This window comes from Dipodomys merriami, unplaced genomic scaffold, assembly GCF_024711535.1.
Source record: "Dipodomys merriami isolate MVZ:Mamm:240054 unplaced genomic scaffold, mDipMer1.0.p SCAF_574, whole genome shotgun sequence".
In the NCBI taxonomy this organism is placed as follows: Eukaryota; Metazoa; Chordata; class Mammalia; order Rodentia; family Heteromyidae; genus Dipodomys; species Dipodomys merriami.
The window spans coordinates 452297-470420 of record NW_027206151.1 but is presented as its reverse complement, the minus strand read 5'-3'; the positions used below and the strand labels follow the sequence as shown (position 1 = coordinate 470420).

The window sequence follows — 18124 nt, the reverse complement described above, 5'->3', positions numbered from 1 at the left end:
GGGAAGGCGGAGGGCGGAAGCCAGCGCCATCTTCCAGGTGCGGCCTCTCGCAGCTCTCTACATACTTCAGGACCATTCTGGTCAAATTCCATAGGGACATAGCATTGTCCTTAAGGTCTTTTGTTTGTTTTGGGTTTGGGGCTTGGGGTATATGTCTTCAGAAGAATAAGGGGCACAGAGGTGGTAGGTACAAACTGATTTTAACGGTCGTCCAACAAACTTAGGCAGCCAGAAGTAACAAGTCAAGGAAGAGTGACTGCAAACAGCTCAATCAGGCAAGCATTGCTCAGGACAAGGTCACAGGAAGGCAAGTATTGGGGGTGAGAATTCACAGCATGAGACTCTTTGGCTATGTGACAGGAATGTCACCAGGAGAGAGACACAGGCAGCAGAGAGACTCTCCAGTGCTCAGCACTGCTGAGACACCAGTGGAGATTCTGTAGCTGACAGTGCGTGGGCCAGGCTATAGAACAATGTATGTTTAGCTGAGGTAGTGGGATTGAAGAAGAGGGAAAATGGCAAACTGTATATCACAAAGGGATGCCAAAGGGCAACCCATAAAGGGCAATGGAAAGTGTAGGTGTCAGGCCAGACAGTAGAGCCAACCCTATACATCGGAAAGCTTCAGAAGCACAGAGGCCTGGGCCCAGCCTGGGGGGACGCTGTACCATCAGTCTAGACTCACTGACCTACCAAGACAGGCTCCATTGCATGGCAGGCAGGCCAGCTCCGCCAGGACCACGCCTCACCCACAGTACTTTGCTATAGATAACTTCATTATACATATCTTCTTCCTTTTTTGAATTCTGCATAAATTTGTCTGTGGAATTAATTTTATGCTAGCAAAGGAGGTTAGAGAAGATTCATCAAAGCAAGAGTCTAAGTGACACTGGCTTCAAGGACAGGACTAGAGGGACACCTGAGCCAGGGGGCTGTGTCTGGCCAAGAGACGCTCAGGGCCAGCTGGAGGCGAGTGAGTGGAGGAATGCCAAGAGCCATGCGGAACAGGCCCCAATGAGGATGTGGGCATGGTGGGTTCACAAACAGTAGAAGTGTGTGGAACCCAGTGTGGAAGGAAAGGTATCCCGGGACTGGGCTCTGTGGAAACAAGCACTTCTGTAGGAGAAAGGACTGGCCGCCCAAGGAGCCGTCGGCCACCAGAGGGCAGCACAGGGCAGGAGGAGAAGAGCTAGGCCACCATGCAAGCTATGCATGTTATCAGAACCAGACTGAAGTCCTGCTGATGTGACTGGGCCCCGTGCGGTGCCCCTCAGAGCCCCTCTGGCCCTCTCTGGATGCTGTCATCTGCTTCAGGTTCCTAATGGCCCTGTCCCTCCCAATCACATGCCCAGGCCATTCTCCATCCTAGTGGGAAGGCCCCACCCCTGACCTTTGCTGCCCAGAGCCATACAAGGCAGTGAGCAAAGAAAGGTCCACCACAAAACCCTCACTGTAGCCTCAGGGCTGCTGAGACTTTGGTCCTGGTCCAGAAGCTCCCTTCCCTAAGTTTATCCTGATTCCATTAACTCCACTCACCTCAACTCGTTTGCCAAAAGCCTAGACACGCCTGCCCAGCTTGCCTGACAGGTCTTGATGGACAGGTGGAGCCCAGCCCCTGGGGGAGCTGCCGCTAGCTAATATATAAAAGCCCAGGTTCCACTAAGCAGCTCCTGAGACTAGCCATGAAGAGGAGTGGTGCTCTCCTGCTGGTGGCCCTGGGCCTCCTCTGCATCTTAGGTGAGTTTAGGCTGTGTGTTTAGCACATCCAGGATGGGGGGAAGGGGCGCTAGGAAGTTGAAATGAGTGTGTCTTTGTACACACAGGCAGCAGAGACTCTCCAGTGCCCAGCAATGCTGACACCAGTGGAGGGTCTGTAGCTGACAGTGTGTGCGACAGGCTGTAGAACAATGTGTGTTCCGCGGAGGCAGTGGGATTGAAGAAGAGGGAAGATGGCAAACTGAACGTACACTGATTCTGTTGACTCCAATCCAGTGTCACCCACCATGGCTCAGTCCACGGAGCTTATTTCAGCTCCACACCAGGAGGAAATGATGCTGTGTTAGGGCTTGACTTTTCTTTCCCAGTGAGACTAGGGGAAGGACTAGTGGAAACCAGAGCATCTGGGACTAGAGTGATAGCGGAGGGGTCTGCAGAGATGAGGAGCTGTGTCTTCCAGGGAGGTTTGGGGGAAGGCTTGGGTAGCCCTGTCCTGGTGTCATCTCCCCTTGCAATGCAGGGTTGGCCACAGGAGAAGACGACAATGAGTTTTTCATGGACTTCCTGCAAACCCTGCTGGTGGGAACCCCAGAGGAGCTCTATGAGGGGCCCTTGGGCAAGTACAACGTCAATGAGGATGCCAAGGAAGCATTGACGGAGCTCAAGTCCTGCATTGATGGCCTGCAGCCCATGCATAAGGCGGAACTCGTCAAGCTTCTGGTACCGGGGCCTGGGCTCTCCCTCCCTCCGCGCCTGAACCCTCCCCTCGAGCGCTGTCCCTAGCTAGAACCCCAGAGCCCACTGCAGCCCTCCGACCTACTCCAGCCAGCCAAAGTGGATGCCCCAGACCTCTCTACCTACACAGAAAACTCTAGACCCTTGGATCTGATTCCCCAATTCAGGAACTATGTAAAGCAGACATGTGCACACACATGCACACACTCAATGCACTGATGCAGCATGTGTGTGCCAACCTCCCAGATACCAGAAGTGGCTGGACTGCAGGGTGGCAGGACCTGTCTTCTCCCACACACCCCTGAGATGGCCCAGGGCTGTCTGCTTCCTGGCGCTGCAGCTTTCTGGCAACTGCTCACTAACTCTTCTGGTTCACATGTATCTGCCTCCAGGTTCAAGTGCTTGGCAGTCAGGATGGGGCCTAAGTGGATCGCGACATGGTTCCCAATAGGCACAGGACCAGCCATGCAAGCAGCCATGGACACACTGCCACACTGCTGTTTACCCACAAGCAAACTCATCTTTCAACATGAATCAATAAAGCCTCCTACAGCCTGGGCCCTGGCTCCTGTCTCTCCCAAACAAAGGGACATGTAAGAACACACTCAAGGACACACTCCTTTCACCAAGGAGCAGAATGTAGGAGGATGGGCACACTTAATGGTAGATTGGACCCAGCAGACACAGGGTAGGCAGGGATGCAGCACAGAAGATGAACAGGCAGCCATGTGGACACGGAGGGGCATCAAGGAAGGGGGAGGGAGAAGACTTGTAGTCCTAAGGCCAGGGCAAGAGCTGGGGCTCAGACAAGGAAGTGGTCAGGGCAGTAGGGAAGACCCCCATCCGTGCTGAGGGGCTGCCTGCGAAAGCTGATGATTCTGTTCCGTAGCCATGCATGACAAGTTCATGTGACAGTACGGGCAGCAGATACCCAGGTGTCGAGGGCTTTAAGAACAATCCCTAAGAGTCACCCAAGGAAAGAGACCCTAACCTGAGGCTGAGTCCCAAGAGGATCCCTAATAACATCAAGAAGAAAGTCCACATGCTCCGGGAGACACTCAAAATCTGAGGTGGGGGGTTTGCTTCACTGGTGGGTGCTGAGAGCCGGCAAGGTCTGAGGATGGTCAGCAGGAAGAAAGCCTCCCCACTGCTGACTCCTGTCTCCCACATCCACTCAGACCCTAAGCCACTAGAATGACCAGCAGACAGACTCCCCGTATCTGTTATCTCCAGATTCGAATGGGAACATGGCTGAATGGGATCATTACATTCACTCCCTGCCCACCCTGGGCTCTGGGCCCTGGGAACGCTGCCTTGTTCCTCCCCTGTGCACCTTCATCCCAGCCAAGCACAGAGAGGGTAGGAATCTGGAGGGAGTGAGGTCTGGAGAAGATAGGAGTCCCTGGAGAAAATGGGGTCCCTGGTAGAAGGTAGGGGTCCCTAGAGAAGATGGGGTACTGGAGAAGGTGAGGGTTCCCAGACAGGAAGAGGCCTGGAAACGGTGGGGGTACCTTCAGCGGAGGTTCCTGGAGAGGAGAGCTTGAGGGGGGCCTGGACAGAGGGCATTGTCTCCATCATACACACTATGCTCTAGAACCCCCCCCCCCCAGTCCTACACAGCCACATTCTAGAGCTCAGGGGAGGGGACCCCTCCCAATTCTCCAAGCCCCTGGGGTGAGAGGGAGGCCTTTCTTTCATGCTCTGCTTTTGGGAACCGCCTGGCACTGACGCCAGGGGGAGGAGCCCACCTGCGTGGAGGCTGGGTCCCAGGCTGCCCTGAGCCTGCTCTTGCACAGAGGTGAGGCCTGCGGACCGGCCCCCCTCCCAAAGGCACCCAGCCAAGCAGCTCCCATTCTCCCTACCGGCTCCCTGCTGGTCACGCCTAGGGTTCTCCAAGTAGATGGGACCTCACCCTTAGGGCCCAAGACCTCCTTAGAGCCAGGGGGTGGGCAGCGTCTCAGGGACAGTGCTGGAGGCTAGGGAGGGCTTGGAAAACGCACACAGCCCCTAATTGCTTGAGACCCCACGGCAACTGCAGCCTGCAGCTCTGCCCGTGCGTCAGCAGGACCAGGGGCAGGAATGTGGGGGCCAGGGTGAGATGGGCCAGGGCCTCCCAGCACCTGTCACCCTCTTACCCATGGACAGAGCCAGCCATGGCGGAAGAGATATGGGTGGGCACTTGGAGGCCCCATCGCCCCCGGGGACCCATCATGGCCCTCTACAGCAGCCCTGGACCCAAGTACCTGATTCCACCCACTACGGGTAAGAGCCTAGGGGTGGCGGGGTGGGAGGAGCCAGAAGCCAGGTGTGAGGTAGGGGTGGGTCTGGAGCTTGGGGAGAAGGGATGTCTGGCTCCAGCAGCAAAGAGACTGTGCGCACAGGCTTCGTCAAGCACACGCCCACCAAGCTGCGGGCGCCGGCCTACAGCTTCCGCGGAGCCCCCATGCTCCTGGCCGAGAACTGCTCCCCGGGGCCCCGCTACAGTGTAAACCCCAAAATACTGAGGACCGGCAAGGACATCGGCCCCACCTACTCCATCCTTGGGCGCTACCACACCAAGACTGTGCTGACCCCAGGGCCGGGTGAGTGACCCCACTTGAGGCTCCCAGACAAGATGGGCATGGGAAGGCCAGGGTGGACCCAAGTACTAAGCCAAAACAGCAGAGCCCAAGACCCCACAGTCCCGTCTGACCTGCAGTGCAGGAGCCCGGGCCACAAGCCCTGTTCTCCCTGCTTGAAAGCAGCCCTCCAGTCAGGGTTTGCACCCTCAGCTCTGATCGAGCCCACTCACCAGTATGCTGAGGCCTGGAGGCCTCACTCAAGGTGGGAGCTACTCACATGCCTGCTGTCCCCGCACCTCCTCCCCCTCAGGTGACTACTTTCCAGAGAAATCTACCAAGCATGTGTTTGACTCGGCGCCCAGCCATTCCATCTCGGCACGGACCAAGACCTTCCGCGTGGACAGCACCCCAGGTCTGTCACAGCTCCAACTGTCAGCCAGGTGACCGGCGTGTGGGCCCTAGGGGTAGAAGAGACCACACGGTGGGGCCCCTGGGGGGTGAAGAGAACCCCAGGACTCCAGGCCCCCCTCTTTCCCCAGGCCCTGCTGCATACATGCTCCCGGTGGTGATGGGCCCGCACACCGTGGGCAAGGTCTCCCAGCCCTCCTTCTCCATCAAGGGCCGCAGCAAACTGGGCAGCTTCAGCGATGACCTGCACAAGGCAAGGCTCCCGGGGCCCCGTGCCCACCTGCTGAGACCCCCGGCCGGTCCCCTGAACGCATGGTGGGGGGGGAGCCAGGTACCAGCTTGGGAGCTGTGCTGTAGCCGAGAGCACTGCTGGAGGGCAAACAGCAGTGTTAGATAGGCGCGACCCGGAGAGAAGGTAAGCTCTGAGCGCTTGGGGGGAGGGTTCTAGCTTCCCTAGACTCAGGTCATTGTCCTCATACCCAAAAAGGGACAGTGTCCCCACTGCAAAGGGGCCTGACAGAAGGGGTGTGTGTTAGACTGGGGCACAATGGGGATGATTGCTTAGTGATGCTGAAATTGAGGCCTGAATCCCACAAAGGTGTTCATAGGCACAGTGGGTCCAGGCACCCCTGGTGACAGCAGGGTACCAAACCTGCCCCGTTCTCTGACAACACACGCTTACCTGAGTCCTCTTTCACCTCCTAGACCCCAGGTCCTGCAGCGTACCGCCAGACTGATGTGCAACTGACCAAGTTCAAGGCACCACAGTACACCATGGCTGCCCGGGTGGAGCCCCCAGGGGACAAGACTCTCAAGCCAGGACCGGGAGCCCACAGCCCTGAGAAGGTCCAGGAAGCAAAGCCTAGAGGCTGGGTGGGGGTCAGGACAGGACACACTCTGGGTGTGGGGGAGGGGGAGGCCTTCGTGGCTTCCCTGTGCATTGCTGTACTGGCCCGAAGCAACTCTTCAGGTGTGGGAACCAGAGCCCCAACCCTTCCCCAGCTGCTGTGAGTTAGCACTGCTGAGTGCTCCATGCTCAGGGTCCAAGCAGGCTCTTCACTGGCCACCTTGGCCCCAGGTTCTGGAGGGACAGCAGCCCGGCCCCACCAGCTCACGGCTTCTCTCTCCCAGGTGACCCTGACCAAGCCCTGCGCTCCCATCGTCACCTTTGGCATCAAGCACTCTGATTATATGACACCCCTGGTGGTGGATGTGGAATAGCCCTGCCCCGCAAGCTCCACACAAGAGGTCCCCACAGGAAGACAGCCGGGCTGGACTGGAAGCACCCTCTACCACCTGGGCCGCTGCTGGACTGGCTATGCAAAGCACAGCATGCTTATTTGGGCAATTCTAACAAAATATTTTTTCTACACTGTATTCCCATTTGCTAATCTTGTTTCCTGCTGTGTCCAAATTATAAAAATAAACCACACATTCCATTCTTAAGGATTTGTCCTGGGAAAGGCTACGTTTTCCTAGAAGCCCCCCATGACTGTCGGTGCCAACACACAGGAGGTCCCCTTCCAGCTTTCTCGGGGCTCCAGGGTCTGCACAGGAAGACAGGAGGCTTGCGAGCCCGGACCTCGGCCTCACTGTGCTGTGCCTACACTGTGGCCTTTCCCCTCCCCCGCTTGACTCTGGACCACTGTTAATAAGATGTGATGCAATTGCCCGAAACCCCATGCATCCAAAGGTGTGTGGGCATCCCACACAGGCACCTCATACAACAAATCAAGACAGAGTAAGTCAATCCTTCATAAAGCTGTTTATTTGAGTTTTTATTGCTGACAAGTTCTTGAGCCATGGGATACAGCCTGGCAACTTGTCCTCATAGCCTCACACACTGGCCTTTAAGGTCTTTTTATTTGCTGGCATCAAGAACCAAATTGGCATCCCGCTTTTCTCCTGGGTCCAGTGCCAAGTGCACAGAACCAAGCTGGAGGCCCACGTTTTTGGCACTGCCGTCCCCTTTACAGGAGTCACACAGCAGAAGACTCACACAGAATACGGAACAGAATTGCTAGAGCACTACCAACAGCTGTGGAGACAGAAAGGCGAGGAACAGAGACGGATACCCAAGGGGAACAGAACCACAGAGGTTCTACGAGAGATGGCAAAATTTCCACAAGGAACTCATCCCTGGTTAGCCATGTTCTCAGGAAGTTAGCAGTATCCTGCCAGAAAAAACAGGGAGGCCCAGCTGAATCATGATGCGTCTAACCGGCAGGGATCAGTGAGGAGGTGGCCCGGGCAGATGCTGCCAGTGTTTGGTGACAGGCAGAGGACTAAGACAAAGCTCAGCACACAAAGACACCCAGGGTGAGGGCGTTAAAGGTGTCCACGGAAGTGGCACAAACTTTACCAGCCCAGGGTTTCAGGGAAATAACAAAGCCAGAGAGAGAGGTAGTAAGAAGTAATCGATGCTGGAGCCAGACCCTCCTTCTCCAGACCCAACAGAAGGGCCAAAGATGAGGAAAGGTGACTATGGTGAGCATGTGAAGGAAAAGGAGGGCTGCTGACAGGGGGAGCAGGGGAGGGTCCTTGGGTTGCAGGCCAGAGCAGGGCAGGGCTGCCATGTGGAGAGGGCAGGCTGCGTCGACCTGACCTTGGAGGAGGTGGTTCTGCATGGCAAGCCTCAGCGTGGTCACAAGGTAGGTGGTGAGCCAGCAAGCGCTGAGGGTGGGGGACTGGAACACAGAAGCGCACACAACTGCACAATATATTCCTTGAGGACATCTTTTAAAAGCTGGGAGCAGGTGGCTCACACCTGTGATCCTGGCTCGTCCGGAGGTTGAGATCTGAGGATCAGGGTTCAAAGCCAGCCAACCAATTAAGTGATCCTGGCTAGTCAGGAGGTTGAGATCTGAGGATCAGGGTTCAAAGCCAGCCAATTAAGCACCAAAAAAGATGGAAGTGGAGCTGTGGCTCAAGTGGTAGAGTGCTAGCCTTGAGCAAAAAAGTTGGGGGTGGGGGAGAATGAGGAGGAGGAAAGAAGAAGACGATGACTCCTCTCACAAGTTCCGTCTGTATGAACTCAGGACTAGCCAAATAGGCAGTAAGGGCCAGAGACACCTGGGTAGGAAGTCTGTAGAGGTAGGGAGCAAGGAGTGTGGCTGAGGACTCTCCCACAATGAGGGGAACAGGCTGTGGGAGGCAGGGCAGGGGGTAAAAGTTCCCACTACAAACAGTATAGCTGCACGCTCAGGTGGAGTAGGGTCCTACAAGGAGGATCCTCACAGGGAAGACTACCTCACACACGGCATCTCAAAGGGCAGGTGAGACCTTTTCTGTGTTTCATTTCATCTCCTGGGGAAAAAGTTTTGGCAATGGGGGACCCAAGCCTAAGTCCTGAAGGTAGAGTCCTCTGTTCCCAGACATAAACATGCCCCTGTGGCCCAACCAATTCCAGCCCAAACCCACAGTGCATTCCTGTACCCACAGCCTTGCTCTTTGCAGGGGTCTGGCTATATCCAAGGATAGAGGGCACAGGCTTTAAAATCGGGGACTCATGATCTATGCAGATAAATACTTGCTCAGCAGCTCTAGTGAGGAGATTGCCACATCCAGAAATTGCCATATTTGACTCTCAGCTTGTGTGAGGTTCACAGACATAATCCCTTCTTTCTGTTGTCTGCCCCAGGCTCTTCAGATTCAGACATAGACAGGACAGGAGAGCATTAAACTATTAGAGCCCTGAGGGCTGGGTGGACAGCTGCTGGCCACACTGAGCACATTCAGGATTCTCAGCTGTTTGGCTCAAATCTAGCTTGTTCTGACCTATTGGAGGGCTGAGCCTTAGTTTCTCCAAACCACGAGTGCTCTGGTCAGAGGCAACGGTGGCCCTTACCACATAGGAAGAAAATGCATGGCCCATGATGATCACTGTAAAGGAGTATTTTTGTAGCATGTCCTCAGGAGCCCAAGATACCAGGTGAGGAAAACCCTGGATTCCTGTGGCTCCCACTGGCTCACGTCCTTGCCCTTGACAAGAGGTAGGAGAGGATGAAGAAGGCCACAATCAGGCCCACGGCCATACCACAGAGAAGCTTCCGATTGTCTCGCCCAGATCGTGCCATCATGGAAAAGCGCTTCACACTCCCTGTGAGCAGACCAGTCATGCTGGTGAAGTCCGAGTCCTGAGGGAAGGACCCAGCAGGATCACATACGGTGGCACCTTGACCAATCCACCACCCACACAAGCACAGACTTCAGAGCAGGTGGGAGTGGGAGGGCCACACCTTAGACCCTTACCATGCCATCCAGGTACTGGTTCTGGTCTTCAGCATCCCTATCAATGTCCAGGGCCAGCTGATAAGGATACAGAGATTATACAGTCAGGCCACAGCAGTCACAGAACATAGTACCCATCCACCCATCAAGACCAGCCAAACTCACCCATGTCTCTACCAGACCCAGTGTCCCAACAGACTGGAAAGGTTCAAGTATCACTCTGGGTTGTACTCAAGCCAACAAAGCTAATGGAAAGCTGCCTGATATCCCTCTGAGACTCTTCCTAACTCCTTTTTTTTTTTTTTTTTTTTGTCAGCTGTGGGGCCTGAACTCTGGGCCTGGGCGCTGTCCCTCAGCTCTTCAGCTCAAGGCTAGCCCTCTACCACTTGAGCCACAGCGCCACTTCCGGCTTTCTTTTTTACTTATGTGGTGCTGGGGAATTGAACCCAGGGCCTCAGGCATGCGAGGTGAGCACTCTACCACCCAGCCCCTCTTCCTAACTTCGTACCCCAACTCCCCAGGGGAAAGAAGGGGCACGGGCCACCACTGACCGATTTAAGCCTGGTAACCTTGGAGGCAAGGCTGTCGGCCATCCGCTTGTTCTCCCGGTCTAGAATCTCCTCCACAGCCCCGGAGCTCTGAGCTGTGAGAACAGACAGAGGCTGAAGACTCGCACGGAGTTTCTGACCTCTCACCCCAGCTGAATTTGTTTGGTAAGGCAGCTACGGAGACAGGGCTCCCTTGTGTCTGCCGAGCACCTGAGAGGCAGGCTGTGTAGCACGGTCAGCTCCCTGGGGGCGACCCCTTCTTTACCCCACAAGAGGTGGCTGTGACACCCAACACACGGTATCTGACAAAACCTGCCGGGCTGGACCCGCACCCGGCGGTTTCCGTAACAGAGCGGAGTGAACTGTGCTGGACTGACGCAGGAGGAGATCCTGAGGACCGGGGGAGGGGAGGGGAGGGGAAGGGGGAGGGGGAAAGAGGGGAGGGGGAGGGGGGAAGAGGGGAGGGCAGGGGAGGGGAGGGGGAGGGGGAGGGGAGGAGAGGGGAGGAGGGAGGAGAGGAGGGGGAGGGGGAGGGGAGGGGGAGGGGAGGGGAGGAGAGGGGAGGAGGGAGGAGAGGAGGGGGAGGGGGAGGGGAGGGGGGAAGGGGGAGGGGAGCGGAGGGGAGGAGAGGGGAAGGGAGAGGGCAGGGGAGGGGAGGGGGAGGGGAGAGGGAGGGGGAGGGGAGGAGAGGGGAGGAGGGGAGGGGGAGGGGAGGGGGGAAGGGGGAGGGGGAGGGGGAAAGAGGGGAGGGGGGAAGAGGGGAGGGCAGGGGAGGGGAGGGGAGAGGGAGGGGGAGGGGAGGAGAGGGGAGAAGGGAGGAGAGGAGGGGGAGGGGGAGGGGAGGGGGGAAGGGGGAGGAGAGGGGAGGGGAGGGGAAGGGAGAGGGCAGGGGAGGGGAAGGGAGAGGGCAGGGGAGGGGAAGGGAGAGGGCAGGGGAGGGGAAGGGAGAGGGCAGGGGAGGGGAGGGGAAAGGAGGGGGAGGGGAGGGGAAAGGAGGGGAAGGGGAGGGGGAGGAGAGGAGGGAGGGGAGGGAGGAGAGGAGGGGAGGGGAGGGAGGGAGGAGGGGAGGGGGAGGGAAGGGGGGAGGGGGGAAGGGGGAGGGGAGCTGAGGGGAGGCCCTGGGCGAGCTGCGCGTGCGCACTCCCGTGAACCCCGCGCCCACTGCCGCGCCCGCGCCCGCGCCCGCGCCCCAGGCCCGTCGACCCTCCAGGTCTCTGCTACCCCGGACGGGCGGCCACGCTCGCTCCGGGGTCGGCCTCCGAGCCGGCCGGCCGCGGCCCCGGCGCCGGCCCACGCCCGCGGCGCCCTCTCGAGTGCTCACCCCGAGACCAGTCCGCCATCGCGTCCCCGCCCGGCAGCGGCACCGCGGACGTGGCACCAGCGCTCGCGAGGCGCTCGGGCCGCAGCTCTCCGGCCTCTCCTCTTCCGCTCAAGGCCAATCACTTCCGGAAGGGCAGCGACGGGACGGAAATACGTCAGCCTCGGGGCCCCCCGAGGAGCGCGCGGGGCCGCTGATTGGCTCGGGGACCTGCCCGTCAGCCCCGTCCTTCCGGGCCGGAGGAGGCGGGGCGTCCGGGCCGTGCAACCCCGTCCCCACGGGCGCGCGCGCCTCGCCCCTCTCGCGTGGGCCCCGCGGCCTGCGCCGGCCCCTCTGGTGCGTGGCGCGGCTCCTCCGGGCCGCTGCGCCGCCCGCCCGCGCTCTCGGCTCGGCCTTCGGCGGGTTGCTGTGTTTCCCGCCCGCGCCTCCGGGACCGAGCCACGCAGGGGCGCCCGGGGGGTCCGCGGCCCGCAGCGCGCCCCGTCCAGCGCCACGGGAGGCGCGGGCACGGCCACTTCCGGGCTCCGGGCGGCGCGCGCCGGGCCCGCGAGCCCCGCGCCCCAGCAGCCCTCGCGCCGGGCGCGGCTTCCGGGCCGGGCGGGGCCGTCGGTTCGCCCGCTGACGTTTTCCCAGCGAGAGTTGGCGGCGCGGCGTCTCGGGGGCCATGGAGCCCCGGGCGGTCGCGGACGCTCTGGAAAGCGGCGAGGAAGGCGACATTCTGGAAGCCCTGCGGTCGTACAACCGGGAGGTGAGTGCGCCGAGGCCGGGCGAGGGGCGCGCGGCCCGGGCCTCCCGGGAGGGCGGCGCGGAGGCGGCGCGGGGCCGCAGCCCTGAGCCCGGCGCTCTCTCCGCAGCACGCCCAGAGCTTCGCCTTCGATGACGCCCAGCTGGAGGACCGGAAGGTGGGTGCGGTCGCGCGGGGCGGGCGGGGCGGGAGCGGGAGGGGCGCGGGCGGGGCGCGGGGCGCAGGCGGGGAGCAGGAGGGGCGGGGGCGCGGGCGGGGCGGGGGGAGCGGGTGGGAGGGGCCGCCGGCGGGGGGGGGCGCGGCGTGGGCGGGGCTGGGGGAGCGGGGGGGGGCGGCGCGGGCGGGGCTGGGGGAGCGGGCGGGGGGGGGGGCGGCGCGGGCGGGGGGGGCGCGGGTGGGAGGGGCCGCCGGCGGGGGGGGCGCGGCGTGGGCGGGGCTGGGGGAGCGGGGGGGGGGCCGGCGCGGGCAGGGCTGGGGGGAGCGGGGGGGGGGCGGCGCGGGCGGGGGGGGGCGGCGCGGGCGGGGCTGGGGGGGGGCGGGCGCGGGCGGGGCTGGGGGAGCGGGGGGGGGGGGGGGCGGGCGCGGGCGGGGCTGGAGGAGCGGGCGGGGGGCGGGGGTCGCTCGCCGCAGCCGCTCCGTCCCGTCCACAGAGGCTCGCCTCCCTGCTGGTCTCCGTCCTGGAGCGGGGCCCGCCGCCCTCGCACCGCGTCACCTGGCTGCAGACCGTCCGCATCCTGTCCCGGGACCGCGGCTGCCTGGACCCGTTCGCCAGCCGCCAGAGCATCGGGGCGCTGGCCCGCTGGGCGGACATCGCTGGCCCCGCGGGGCCCGGCGCGGGGCCCCCGGACATGGCCGTCACGCTCGAGGCCCTCAAATGCCTGTGCAACCTCGTGCTCAGCAGCCCCGCGGCGCAGCTGGCGGCCGCAGAGGCCAACCTGGTGGTGAGGCTCACGGAGCGCGTGGGACTTTACCGAACGAGGAGCTTCCCCCACGAGGTCCAGTTCTTTGACCTGCGGCTCCTCTTCCTGCTAACAGCGCTCCGCACCGACGTGCGCCAGCAGCTGTTTCAGGAGCTGCGGGGTGTGCGGCTGCTGACCGACACGCTGGAGCTCACGCTGGGAGTGACCCCCGAAGTGAGCCCCCCTGAGTTCCTTCCCCTCCAAGAGACTGAGCGAGCTATGGAGATCCTCAAAGTGCTCTTCAACATCACCTTCGAGTCCATCAAGAGGGAGGTGGACGAGGTGAGCACAGGTGGGGCTGGGCTCGGCTAGGCCATTTCATGGATGTGGCAAGACAGGAGCCATGCCTGTTTCTGTAAGTGGAACTAGGGTATGTTAACGTCATCCCAAGGGGAGTCACTAACGTCCTAGTCTGCATCGAGGACCGTTTGGGAGAGCAGCAACGGTCGTCTCAGCCTAGCACTGGCTAGGGAGGCCCTGGGGTGCAGCAGCCAGAGTGATGCTCCTCACAGGAGATCCTTTGTCTTTGGTCAGGAAGATATCGCCCTTTACCAGTACCTGGGAACGCTTCTGCGACACTGTGTGATGATCGCTGCTGCCGGAGACCGCACAGAGGAGTTCCATGGGTGAGAGCAGGGCTTGTGCTTGGGAGTGACATACTCAGATACCTAGGTGGGGGTGTCTCACTTGCCTGTGGACTAGAACCACCTTGAGAGCCAGGGCTGTACCACAGTGTCTAACTTTTGTCTGGGGAATCAGACGTTAACTGGCTTGCTTCCCAAGAGCGCAGGTGCTTCCCCGTATGGAACATAGGGGCAGGGCTTAGGGCAGAGGCAGGGATCACCAGGCAACCTGTTTTTTGTGTCTCAGTGCCTGGGCTGGCCTAGCTTTCCAGAGATAAAGTGGTGCCTCAGCCCAGACAGGTGGCGAAGGCAGTGTCTGCAGAGGAGCCCCTCCCCCCATGTTTCTGAGACCAGTCCTTGCTCTTGACTGTGGTTCTTAGTACCATTCTTTAAGACCTTAAGTGCTGACTTGCGCCGTGTATTCCTAGAAGGGGAAACTAGGAGTTACACCTGTGCTGAGGACCAGCTCAAGGATCCTCCATCCATCTTTCCCCAGGCACGCAGTGAACCTCCTGGGGAACTTGCCTCTCAAGTGTTTAGATACCCTTCTCACCCTGGAGCTTCATGAGGGCTCCTTGGAGTTCCTGGGAGTGAATATGGATGTGATCAGTGCGCTCCTTGCTTTCCTGGAAAAGCGTCTGCACCAGGTAAGCAGGAACTTTACCTGGACGTCCCTAGGGGTTCTGGCCCTGGCATCCACACACGGCTATAGTCACTGTTTCTGCCCTGCTCACATTAGCAAATGCAGGTCTGATGACCTGGCTGCTCCAAGCCTAGCCTTAGGGAAAGCTGCCAAACGTTACCCTGTCTCCCTCTGGACACCTGCATGCTTACGCCCTCTCTGCTGTTGTTTACTGCAAGGAAACAAGTTTCTTAGGGCTTAGTGAAGTGCTTGTTATCTTTTAAGTCTTTTTGTAGGTTCCTCCTGCATAGTCTTCAAAAGCCCCTAGTCCTTGCTTGTGACCTTCACACTTCTAGTGTTCGGGCATGGCAACCCTAGGTTACCCGCATTACCCGTCCTTGGCACTGAAGCTTCTGATCAGAGGTCCCTCTGATTCACTGACATTAGGCAGGGGAAAAGCTGCAGACTGAAGTGTGGCGGGCCTCTGAGAGAGGTGTGTGGTGCGTCAGGAGTGGGTGTGGAGTACAGAGCATGTGAGCTGTGCGAGTGCAGAGAGGAGCTGGCTAAGCCCCCTGTTGCTACAGCTGCTGGTGTCGGGCTCCAGAGAAATAATGCGGCTGGGCACAGATAGAAACTCAGCTACTTGTCTGCAAGGGAGGCTCCCAGGATAAGGAGTCTGTTGTTTCTCATTGCTATCATTTCCTGAGGATAGTATGTATACCAGGGGTATGCTGACAGCTTCCAACGTGTAGTTCAGTCACACTCCTAGTTTATAATTGAGCAAGTTACATTAAAAGCAACTGAGCTGTTTGCTTCAGGTCACAACGTCTTTAAGTAGGTTACAGAGTTAGGTCCTGTTCCCATCCCTTCTGAAGCTGACAGACACCCACCCCCAGCTCTGGCCCTCCACTGACTTCCTCCAGCATGGCCTCTCACAAGCCTTCCTGCCAGGACCCAGCACTGCCTGTGTGTGGGTGGCCTGCACCCCACCCCAGGGGTGACTGGCCCTTCTGCAGACCCACAGGCTCAAGGAGAGTGTGGCTCCTGTGCTGAGTGTGCTGACTGAGTGTGCCCGCATGCACCGTCCAGTCAGGAAGTTCCTGAAGGCCCAGGTACCCAGCAGAGGAGCCTGAGTGGGGGTGGGGGTGGACTTGCCTCAATCCACGTAAGCCTGGCGTCTCCAAGCCTGGCCTCAGGGACAGCTGCCCTCCCAGGTGCTGCCCCCTCTGCAGGATGTCCGGACCCGACCTGAGGTCGGGGACCTGCTCCGGAACAAGCTTGTCCGCCTCATGACACACCTGGACACTGACGTGAAGAGAGTAGCTGCCGAGTTCCTCTTTGTCCTGTGCTCTGAGAGTGGTAAGGGGTGCCCAGTTCCCAGGTCTGCCCTGCCCTAGCTGCATTCACACACTGATTCCTGCCTTGGCCTGCAGTGCCTCGATTCATCAAGTACACAGGCTATGGAAATGCTGCAGGCCTCTTGGCTGCCAGAGGTCTCATGGCAGGGGGCCGGCCTGAAGGTCAGTACTCAGAGGACGAGGACACAGACACAGAGGAGTACAAGGAAGCCAAGGCCAGGTGTGTGCTAGCTCACCATCAGACCTGTCAGTCCCTGCTCCTGCCCTCCCTGCCTAGACTCCCGTGGTAGGTGGGATGGCATGAAGAATGGGTGAGACTTTTCTAGAATCATCCACCTGTCCCAAGTGATGGTTGTCCTGATGACATGCTCAGGCTCCCGAGCAGGCTCTCTAGGGAGCCAGGAGTTGCCTGGAGCAGAAGCAATTACTGTTCCTGAAAGGAAAGTTACCTCTTCCATCACCACCAAAAATCTGGGTTTCTTCCCAGACCAGGCTTGATGAGGAAGATGGGAACACCGCCTGTCCACCCAGCACCACTTGTCTTAGAAAGTAACCTAACACGTGTCTCATGCTCTTGCCCTGGGAAGCAGCATCAACCCGGTGACCGGGAGGGTGGAAGAGAAGCCTCCCAACCCTATGGAGGGCATGACAGAGGAGCAGAAAGAGCATGAGGCCATGAAGCTGGTGAACATGTTTGACAAGCTTTCCAGGTGAGAGTGGTGAACCGAAGGGCCTGTGGCTGAGAGAAAGGGGACCAGAGGAAGGAAAAGACCTTGGAAAGGCTGCATTACTTTGTTTAAACTCACTGCTTGCCCTCTAAGAAATCCCACAGAAAAGAGGGGAAGGTCCTTATTGTACCCTTTATTACCAGTGATGAAAACAGGCCAAGAATTTGAGGGACTGTCCAACATTAAGTCTGTTAGATATTAAGATTTGGGCCAGACTGGCACAGGGTACTCCCTAGGCCCCGGTCGCAGCCAGAGGTGTGCAGGCAGGCCCTTTGCCCAGCCCTGCTGTGCTTTCCCCTCAGGCACAGAGTCATCCAGCCCATGGGGATGAGTCCCCGGGGCCACCTGACATCCCTGCAGGATGCAATGTGTGAGACCATGGAGGAACAGCTCTCCTCAGACCCTGACTCGGACCCTGACTGAGGACATGGTGTCTCTGCCTCTTCCTGAACTGGTGCTGCTTCCAGAGACGCCCTCAGTGCCACCCAGGGAAGCCACACACTCCTCTATCTGGGGACCCCCTTCTCTATCCCCCAAGTTCTGTCTTGTGATCTGCCTAGGACTGTGATGGTCGTGTTCTGCTGTAGGTGGGGAAATCAGCTTTTCCACATGCAAAGTTGTCTCTGTGATATGTGTAAGTGCGGAGGCTACTTGGTCAGAGACATCACAGCCAGTATGTGTGGGGAAGGGTGGTACTGAGCTGGGAACACAGGTGCAAAACCATCTGAGGTTGGTATGTTGGCCCAGAGCTACTGTATGGGGCATGTGGTGTGTTTTATGCAGGGGAATGGGCCTCTAACTATATAGCTGGAGTTTGGTAACAGAGCAAAGCATGTGCTATTGTTCCTGCTTCCTCAGCTCAGCACAGGGCTCAGCCACCTTACTGGTTGTGATAAATAGATCAATCCTACCTACTTATTCTAGCCTAACACATGAAAGAAAATGCCCTTGTGAGACTGTAAACTGACTTCAGAGGAATGGAATAAAGATGAGTTTTGGGCAGGACCATGCTTTTGAGTATCTGTATAAGATAGTGAAACAGGGCTGGGAATGTGGCTTAGTGGTAGAGTGCTTGCCTAGTATGCATGAAGCTATGGGTTCAATTTCCTCAGTACCACATAAACAGCAGAAGCCAGAAGTGGTGCTATGGCTCAAGTGGTAGAGTGCTAGCCTTGAGCAAAAGAAGCTTAGGAACAGTGCCCAGACCCTGAGTTCAAGCCCAGGACTAGCCAAAAAAAAAAGGTAAACATGCTGATATTAAGTAAAAACCCAAGCTAGTTTTATTCTCAGAATCTAACACTTCCTCCAGACTCAGTTAACAGTCTTGTTAACTGAGAAGCAAGGTCCCAGAACCACCTTCCATGGAGTCTTAACTTTTCCCATCACCCACCCTCCCCCTCAGGTGCAGCTTGGACAGGAAATGGTCCGCATGCACCAGGAAAGAGGGCACAACATATGGGTGGCAGATAAGGAGGTCAGCTATAAGAGTTGTGTCTGGGCCATGTAGGAAACAGTACCTCTACAAAATAGGAGATCCAGTACGCATCCATACAAGCTGGGGCTAACAGCGGAG

General features: G+C 58.7%; 4 protein-coding genes across 8 annotated transcripts; 3 read left to right on the top strand and 1 right to left on the bottom strand.

Moving 5' to 3' along the window:
* Positions 1 to 1655: 1655 nt before the first annotated feature.
* On the top strand, positions 1656 to 3009 carry LOC138812987 (secretoglobin family 1C member 1). The gene is made up of 3 exons (XM_070001226.1): positions 1656 to 1737; positions 2237 to 2436; positions 2844 to 3009. The coding sequence occupies exons 1-3, from the start codon at positions 1683 to 1685 to the stop codon at positions 2874 to 2876; spliced, it is 288 nt and encodes a 95-aa protein (XP_069857327.1). The 5' UTR covers positions 1656 to 1682; the 3' UTR covers positions 2877 to 3009.
* A 1107-nt stretch (positions 3010 to 4116) lies between these two features.
* Positions 4117 to 6852, top strand: LOC138812985 (ciliary microtubule associated protein 1A). The gene is made up of 7 exons (XM_070001225.1): positions 4117 to 4249; positions 4597 to 4713; positions 4833 to 5033; positions 5323 to 5424; positions 5552 to 5673; positions 6126 to 6266; positions 6552 to 6852. Exons 2-7 carry the CDS (start codon positions 4605 to 4607, stop codon positions 6639 to 6641), a joined length of 765 nt encoding a protein of 254 aa, XP_069857326.1. The 5' UTR covers positions 4117 to 4249; positions 4597 to 4604; the 3' UTR covers positions 6642 to 6852.
* Positions 6853 to 7170: 318 nt separating this feature from the next.
* On the bottom strand, positions 7171 to 11766 carry LOC138813017 (BET1-like protein). Its single transcript, XM_070001299.1, has 4 exons — positions 11520 to 11766; positions 10202 to 10293; positions 9672 to 9728; positions 7171 to 9556 (listed from the first exon to the last, which is right to left on the bottom strand). Exons 1-4 carry the CDS (start codon positions 11536 to 11538, stop codon positions 9389 to 9391), a joined length of 336 nt encoding a protein of 111 aa, XP_069857400.1. The 5' UTR covers positions 11539 to 11766; the 3' UTR covers positions 7171 to 9388.
* Positions 11767 to 12079: 313 nt separating this feature from the next.
* On the top strand, positions 12080 to 17556 carry LOC138813015 (synembryn-A-like). Of its 5 annotated transcripts, none has more exons than XM_070001294.1 (10): positions 12080 to 12264; positions 12371 to 12418; positions 12912 to 13502; positions 13755 to 13846; positions 14340 to 14490; positions 15482 to 15577; positions 15698 to 15824; positions 15899 to 16043; positions 16411 to 16533; positions 16854 to 17556. In XM_070001294.1, the coding sequence occupies exons 1-10, from the start codon at positions 12181 to 12183 to the stop codon at positions 16972 to 16974; spliced, it is 1578 nt and encodes a 525-aa protein (XP_069857395.1). In that variant the 5' UTR covers positions 12080 to 12180; the 3' UTR covers positions 16975 to 17556. The 5 variants fall into 5 exon arrangements, with proteins under 5 accessions (XP_069857395.1, XP_069857391.1, XP_069857393.1 ...); XM_070001290.1 differs by having other exon boundaries at positions 15662 to 15824; XM_070001292.1 differs by having other exon boundaries at positions 12086 to 12264; positions 15680 to 15824.
* The last annotated feature ends 568 nt before the right edge of the window (positions 17557 to 18124 follow it).